The sequence below is a fragment of the Sorghum bicolor genome, chromosome 4, assembly GCF_000003195.3.
Source record: "Sorghum bicolor cultivar BTx623 chromosome 4, Sorghum_bicolor_NCBIv3, whole genome shotgun sequence".
Classification (NCBI taxonomy): Eukaryota; Viridiplantae; Streptophyta; class Magnoliopsida; order Poales; family Poaceae; genus Sorghum; species Sorghum bicolor.
Window position 1 is genome coordinate 68032729 of NC_012873.2, and position 8322 is coordinate 68041050.

Here is an 8322-nt window from a genome sequence, read left to right on the forward strand (position 1 = left end):
TATTATTCACCTAAAGTAACTTCGACCGATGACATATATACTTGACTTTTTTAGCTGTTGTTCAAATAACTTGTAATTTTGTCATTGTTTGACTATAGAAAAAATTGTACTCCCTCTATATAGGATTTAGAAGTTGTTTTGGACAAGATTTGGGTCAAACATTGAGAATATAAATTATCAATAACTTTTAAATTGTTGAATTTGCAAATATAAAAATTATACGAATAAATTTATCTTAAAAAAAATACTTCCACAACAGTATACATATATCATTTTTTTCTTATTTTTTTATAAAAATAAGAGATCTTTGTGTTTTGGAGACTGTGTCACTGTCCTAAAGAACTTCTAAATCTTATACGGATGAAGTAACTTACTTTTTGTGAGTCATTCTTTTTTTTATTATACTAGTCGGTTGTCTAAAATTGTTGTCCTCGGTAACTGCGGTTACTGTCCAAGCCACCAGCGCTCGTAATAAAAACATGTGCTTAAGCACAATCTCGAAAAAAAAGGGAAATATAGCAACTAACTTTTTTTTATACATAGGCCAATGTGTATTATAAATTATATTATATATTTTGGCACCGAAAAGCACGGAAACTAGGACATGCAAAAAAGGTGGATATGATAGTAGCAGGCCACAACATTGCACCCACTCTCCTCCCCTCAATTTCAAGTTGGGGGAACAGTGGTGGCATGGCATTGTCACCACCCTTTGCTTTCATCACATTTCAGGCAACACCCACCACTCACTGCTCACTACTCTCTACTCTACTCACTCCCATACACGCACACTCACTACTCCAATGCAAGTGGCTGCCAAACCTTTTTTTTTTTCAAAGCAAATGGAACAATAATCTCAATATGTATTTGATTGCAATTAATCTCATCCATCTCAACATATATAGTGGTTTTTGTTACACCAAAGAATTCAAAGAATCAATTTTGTATATATATGTTACAGCTTCATTGATACACATATTTAATACATATATAAATAAGAGTATAAATTTGTAAGTATAATTGAGGATATGCATGGTAGACTTATGATCCCCAAGGAGAAGGAGAAGGAGAAGGAGAAGCAAAAGAAGAAGAAATTAAAGAGAAAAGAAAGAGATCAATCAGTGTTTGTTAATAAGAAAAAGAATAATTCGAGCATGCATGAGGCTCTCTGGCTGCTAGTGCTAGCTAGGCCAGGCATTCAGATGCAGGGCCGGCGGCGGCGCTCATGTCGTTAATAATGGCAATCCACCAGTGCTGAGGCTGTCAGCATGAGCCCAGCTTTCTTGCCGTCGTTGAACTGGCCGAGACCGAGCATGACGGCCGGCGGTGGCGGAAGACGCGACACGACGGCTTCCTCGTCGGACGGCGCCGGCAGGTTGAGGTCCAGCTCCAGGTTGATGCCTGCGCTGCTTTCCTTCTTGCTGTTGCTGTTACCGGTGGTGTCCGCGGCAACGATCGCCGTGGTGACGGTGACCGCGCGGTCCGGCGCGTTAAGCGGGCGGTGGCGCCGCATGTGGCCGCCCAGCGCCTGCCCCGACGCGAACTCGGCGCCGCATATGGAGCACTCGTGGACCCTCAGCTTGCCGCTCGCGGTGGCGACGCTGCTGAGGCTGAGCGCGGTGGTGATGGTGACGTCCGGGAAGGCGCCTGCCGTGGCGGCGGCGGCGGCGTCGATCGCGGCCGTCTGGAGAGGACGCGGCTGAACGACTAGGGGAGGAGGTGCGGACGGCGACGCGGTCGCCATCGTTCCTGTGGTGGTGGTGCCGTCGACGTTGACCGCGGCGGCGATGTCGCCATCGGCGGTGGCGGCGAGGCGCGGTTTCTTGTGGCTGGCGCGGTGGCCGCCGAGCGCCTGGAAGGTGGGGAAGCACTTGTTGCAGGTCTTGCACTCGTAGACGTAGAAGCCGGCCCTGACGCCGTCCGGCGTGGCGGCCGCCTCCGTGTACTTGCGGCTGGTGTACCTCTCGGCCCTCGGCGGCGCCTGGCTCTGGTGCGGCGCCGTGGACGACGGAAGCACCACCGGCGGCGAGGGCTTGGAGTCGACGACGGAGGCGCCCTGGGCGAGGAGGATGAGGCAGTGCGCCATGTCCTCCTCCTCGGTGGTGGTGCTTTCAGACGATGACACGGACGCGGAGGCGCAGGAGGAGGCCGCGGCGGGCGGGTGGTGGCGCGGCCTCTTGGTGCGCTGCTTGCGCTTGACGGCGGCGGCGAGGGGCTGGTGGTGACCGTGGCTGTCGTCGTCCACCTGCGCCAGGTCGGCGGTGGAGTGGTCGTCGGTGGAGGACGAGGTCGGCGTCGGCGTCGGCGTCGTCATGAGAAGGGTGGTGAGCGCCGCCGTCTTGGTGTTGGTGTTGGTGGTCTTGTTCCTTTGGGCCACCAGCAGCTGCAGCTCCGACGATGTTTGCATGCCGGCCGGAGAGGAGGTGGGGTGGGGGAAGCAAGCAAGAAAGGTTCCTGCCTCTTCTTCTTCTCTAGTCTAGGAGAGTAGGTCGACACTACTGGGGAAGAGGAGAGGAGGAGAGGCTGCCGTTTTATTGGACAGGAAGAGGAGAAGGGAGGGAGGGAGGAGGGCGTTTTATTTGCCCCTTTAATTTGCATGGACGATGGGAAATGGGGAATGGGAATGGGATTGGGATTGGGATTGGGAATGAGATCCACTACTATGCATGGAGTACTAGTACATACTACCACTAGTAGCTGCAGATGCAATCAATGGAAAGGATGGAAGTTTCCTTTCTTTAGTTTATTTATTAATACAAATACACCACCATCAAGCGAGCTGCTATGCTAGCTAGCTATAGGAGAGAGAAAACTAGAGAGAGAAGAAAGAGAGAGAGTACACTCTGGCCGGCTTTCCATTCTTTCTCTCTCTCTGCCTGTCTCTCCCTGGATGCCTTGCCTTGCCAACTCTCTTTCTGTCTCTTATAGCCTCCTCCTCTTCCTTCCTTGTAGAGAGAAAGAGAGGGACACTAAGCGAGGCTTTGGTGGATAATTACTACTAGCACTATTGTTAGAGAGAGAGAGAGAGGCATGCAGCAATAGTAATAGTGAATTGGTGGCCAAGGAAGACGCACGTACGTACGCTACCAATTAAGTGTGATTGAGAAAACAAGAGGTGTGTTAAAGCTGACTGCCTAGTATAACTTGTGGACAGTTTAATGGCCATGCGTCTCCTAATTCCTCTCCTGCCTGCTGCCTAAATGTGTAAAACATGCATGCATGCATATGTGCATGTGTGTGTGCACGAGCGCTACTTAGATGGATAGCTTGTATGTTTCAACAGCTACTACTAGCAAACCTTAATTAAGCCACCAGCAAGACATGCATCTCCCCAATTTCTAGCTATGTAGTAGTAATTAGTGCTAGTGGTATACTCCTATATTTAGCCTTAATTTCATATTTTTAGTGTGTGGGCTAGGATTAATGCTGTGACAGTGAGCACTCCACTATTCATTAGTTAACGTGAAGGGGCATCTATCACCACTACAGCTAAACAATGAACGGAGTATTCGCAAAAAAAAAGAACGAACGAATGGAGAAATAAATTGAACAAGAGTTATTATTTGTGTTAATTTGGATTGCTTGTTACTCCTACTCCAATTTGCATTTGTACATATGCAGGTGTGGGTGTGGGGAGAGAAAGGGATCTAAGCAGGAGTGGGGAGTGAGTAATAGTATAGCAGCTAGCAGCATATTCAGCATATATTTCAGCAGCTAGCTAGCCAGGATAGAAAGCAAGGTCTCCAACGCTCCAGCTCCATGCAAATATTTTCTTTCGTGACGATGAATGATTCCTTTCCTGGTGTGATAGTGTCAGCCTGCAAGGCTGGAGCCACAGGAAAAATGCTCTCTCATCTCATCTCTCCCTGCTATTTTGTCACATATATGCTCCTTTATTGGTGGTTCAGTTATTTCCAGAAATACAAAAAAACTAAATAACACCACCTGTTAATATGTATACTACTAGCTAGGAACATATTAACCAATACAGTTGTCTTTTGTTGTAATTAGCATGCAATTCCCCCATTGTTAATAATTAATTAACAGCTTTTTTCTTCTTCCTTTTGTGAGCTGATTATTATTTATGCTGATGAACAGCTAGCTTGCTTGCTTGACAGTTGGCAACTAATAGTAGCTAGCTAACTAAAGAGGTGGTAGTGAGGCAGTGGTGGTGCAGGTGTCCCTCCCTAGTGCTAGTGGTGGCTGCTGGCCCCTGGCAGTACTAGCTTAGCAGGCGAGCCACAGAAAAATAATAATGCCGCGCCTGCACTGCAATTTGCTTGATGCTTGTTCACTCACTAACCTCTCATTCAGCAGCAACACAACTGCAACCAATGCAAACGTTTCGTTCAGTTCAGCAGATCGTCTGTCATTAATTTGCACTGCAGCTGCAGTTGACTTGCATATTGCATCGCCTAATCCTAGCTAATAACAGTCACTTGCTTTCTAAGCTAAGCCAACCAAAATCCAGCCCTACCATTTCATTCAGTTCGTGCAGCAGTGCCACTTCCATCTTTCTCTCTCTCCAAACGTTCGTTACTGATCGATGCTAATTAATAGTTGTTAGTTAGTGGTTGCGTTTTTATTTATTCTTAAAATTCGGTTTTCATTTTACAAAAATCGGGCGGACTGCCGGACTTTCTGCTTGGGTTTGGTGATTTATCGGTGCTAGCTTAGGGCCTTGTTTAGTTCACCCCGAAATCTAAAAAGTTTTTAAGATTTTCTGTCACATCGAATTTTATGTCACATGCATGAAGCATTAAATATAGACGAAAACAAAAACTAATTACACAGTTTGACTGTAAATCACGAGACGAATCTTTTGATTCTAGTTAGTCTATAATTGGATAATATTTACCACAAACAAACGAAAGTGCTACAGTAGCGAAATTCAAAAAAAAATTCACTAAACAAGGCCTTTTATATATGCAGTAGATAGATAGCTGCTGTGGCTACACTGTCTCAATCAAATGAGCTAGTGTCATCGATCGTCTTCAGATTAAGAGCGAGATATATTGGGTCACACTCACAACTATCAACTACTGCTCCCGTACTCTTGCGTCAAAATGACCAACTAGTAAATTTTCTTTTGTATCTGTTTTAGTAGTTTTTTTTGAGTAATTAGTGGCATTATCATTCATATATCGTTCAATCTCAATCATAGTAGTCGATGCTTTTTTCATGAAAAAGGAAATGATCGATTGTGAATTTTATTTTATATATGAAATTAGCCTTCCTTGTAATTAAATAAGCATAAGCATTTCCCTGCAAAGAGGGAAAATGGAGTCCTTGCATTGCATGATACTCCTATATATGTGTGGTGACTTGTGACTAGCTTAACTGTGTGAGAGAGAAGTCAACGGTTACATGAATATGAAGAGAAATGGGAAGGTAGTAGGAGGACACGCATGATTCTTGACGTGAGGATCAATGGGCCGGAATTGTTATACATTTGCATTGCTGTGTGGGGGCAAGCAAGGGCAACGATATATAATCTAGCTACCTCCTAATTAAGATAGCTAGTTTAGCAATTAGAAAAATAAAAATCAAAGAACAGTAGTGATTGGATGCCATATACATGATGGCCGGCGAGGTGGGGGCAAGTAAGACATCCATCCAACCATCCATCACATGGAAAGGAAAGCTATAGCTGCCCTTGCTAAGTTGCCACTTAATCATCTCTGCTGCTACTCATTATATACCTTAGCTATAGATCTTCTCTCACTCAAATGGCCAAACATGCACACACATGACACATGTACACTCACTTGCACTACAATAATAATCCAAAGTTATTATCTAGCTAGTGTGTGTGTACATGCCTTTCCTTGCCAAAACTAAATAAAAAAAGGGGGGTGAGTGTCCTTGCACTGAGCTAGCTAGCTAGCTTGCCATGATCCTGCCTATGATTGGCAATCAGCCGAGTTGTCCCTCATGTGGAGAACCCTAGCTTTAAGGATCCTATTATTATATATATGATTATCTGCTAGCTAGCTACCTAGTGCATCCGATCCATCTCTCCTAGCAGCCAGAACATGCATATGCTGATAATGCAATGCACTCTTGCTTTGTATGAGTGTGATCAGTGTATGCTAGATTTATTATATGAACCCAAAAGGTAAACTAATAATAAATACGAGATTATGAATAAGAAATGTTTTTATTTGTGCTACAATCAGCCCGATCCTCCCTCCAGTAACACGTAGGCCACCAGTACTAGACCAAGTACATGCCACGGCACCATCTCTCAGCTCCACATTATTATTTTTCTTAAAAGAATGTATGTATGATGTCGTCATTGCCTTATCAGTCGAGTTATATATCTTTCTTACGCCCACGGGCCAGCATGGCCATGGATATAGATGGAGTTGAAAGTGTGTGCAGTGTGCTACTCCACTCAACAAGATAGCTTTAACAGCAGCCAACATCTGGCCAACCGCCCCTCGATCGGTAATTTGCAAACTATTCCTCAGTAGTAGCTAGCCATCATACAAGAAATTTTCACGAGGAGTGCTAGGAAAAAATTAAAGATAAGTTCTAGAAATTCTCATAATAATTAGAAACATATTGCATTTAATTTGGTAGACTCTCATGTCTCACCATCATAACCAACAATTGCCATTGCATCCCTTTTGTTTCTAAATTAAAAATTACCCACCATTACCATTGTGCGGAAAAAACATTTCTAGTTTTAACTAAATTCAGACAGATGGAACGAATTTGACGTATCACAGCCTGCAGTTCTGATCGCTTTACTGGAGAAAAGAAAAGGAGAACACATTTAGGAAGCAATTGGCAGATGAATTAAGCTAGCACCAACTTTGTAATATATGCAACAGGATTTACAAGAGTTGGCAGATTGGATTATTGATTGGTGTTGGAAGAGAACATGTGGCGCAGTTGAAGGACACCAACCGTACCCCAGCCCACCTGCATCTGACTATTTCTGCATACAAGTGGATCGAAGTGGTGGCCTGCATTTGATCGATTTTGTATATTTTGTATCATCACCCAACTCTAACTGTATTAGTGGGACACTCGATCACTGCTAGCTCTCATATGTAGTTTGCAGGGAGATCAGCACTCATAGTCTAGTTTAGTGAGTGGGCCACCACTCATCGATTCAAATCATACTCATACCAAATTAATTATATTTTCTCTTTATTACAAAAAAAAAACCAACCAACCAGAATTGTTGTTTAACTGGCGCTTTTAACTTTCACCATCATCATCATCTAGACATTCAAGCAGATTGATACCACAAAATTGGTACTACTACTAGATTATTCATGATGAAAAACAAAAGTGTCACAAAATAGAGAACTGTTTGATTTCAGATAAGTATCTTATATGTTCACGGATTTTTATTCTAGTAGTTAAATTATATATTTAAAAAAATAGCGGCCGTGCTCGGGCATGTATTTCATTAAGAGGAAATATGACATTGTACAAATTAGCCCCTCAGCGCTAAATATCATATTGAAAGTCGTGTTCATATATAATGTTCTCATAGACTTGAAGAAGATTAGGTAGCTAGGAGAGACCTGGATGAGGGAAAGAGAGCCGGGAGGAGGAGATTGACTTGGCATGCATGATAACATCATTCAGAAGTACAGCAAGTGTGCATGTTGTGCTTGCTCCAATGCAAGGTTAAGGAATAAGATTTGGAGCTAGCCGGGCAGCTAGCAAATGCAAGCTGCGGGGATGCATCTCGCTGTCATGCTTAGAGATGAGCGTTAATCACGATGCCCCCAACTAACTGACAGACAGACAGACATGTCCTCCAAACGAAGCATCGGCAAGCCGAGTAGTACTCAGTATGCAAGCGACACTTGTGCACAGCATAAATGTAGCTGAGAATATTAAAGCCTTGTTGTTAGAGGTTATGCCTGCCTTGTTGCTGATGAATGGACTTCAGCCTAGCTAGCTCTTGTTGTATATATTAGTAATAATATATATTTAGTGGCGTGGAGTGGAGGGAGAGTGTGGATGCTGGTATATGCTAGCTTCATCTCTCTGTCCCTCTCTCTCTCTCTCTCTCTCTCTCTCTCTCTCTCTCTCTCTGTGTGTGTGTGTGTGTGTGTGTGTGTGTGTGTGTGTGTGTGTGTGTGTGTGTGTGTGTGTGTGGTTGATGCCTTCCACCTTGAGAGGAGGAGGAGGAGGAAGAGTGTGGCAGGCAAGTGCATGTTTGGCTTTGCTCATGGTCATGGGCAACCTACCACTGCCACCACCCTCCCAGGCTCAGATTTCATTCACACAAGACACTATACTCTGATTGGTGGTGGACAGGGGAAGGCAACCTGCAGATTTATTCCTCCCCCT

The 8322-nt window shown here is 44.2% G+C and overlaps 1 protein-coding gene across 1 annotated transcript; it reads right to left on the minus strand.

The window, feature by feature from the left end:
• On the minus strand, positions 846-2860 carry LOC8059712 (zinc finger protein ZAT5). Its single transcript, XM_002454762.2, has one exon. It carries the CDS (start codon positions 2405-2407, stop codon positions 1232-1234), a length of 1176 nt encoding a protein of 391 aa, XP_002454807.1. The 5' UTR covers positions 2408-2860; the 3' UTR covers positions 846-1231.

What these genes read in the sequence shown, in the direction of transcription:
- LOC8059712 (XM_002454762.2), bottom strand. Translation starts at nt 2,407, where the DNA reads ATGCAAACATCGTCGGAGCTGCAGCTGCTGGTGGCCCAAAGGAACAAG.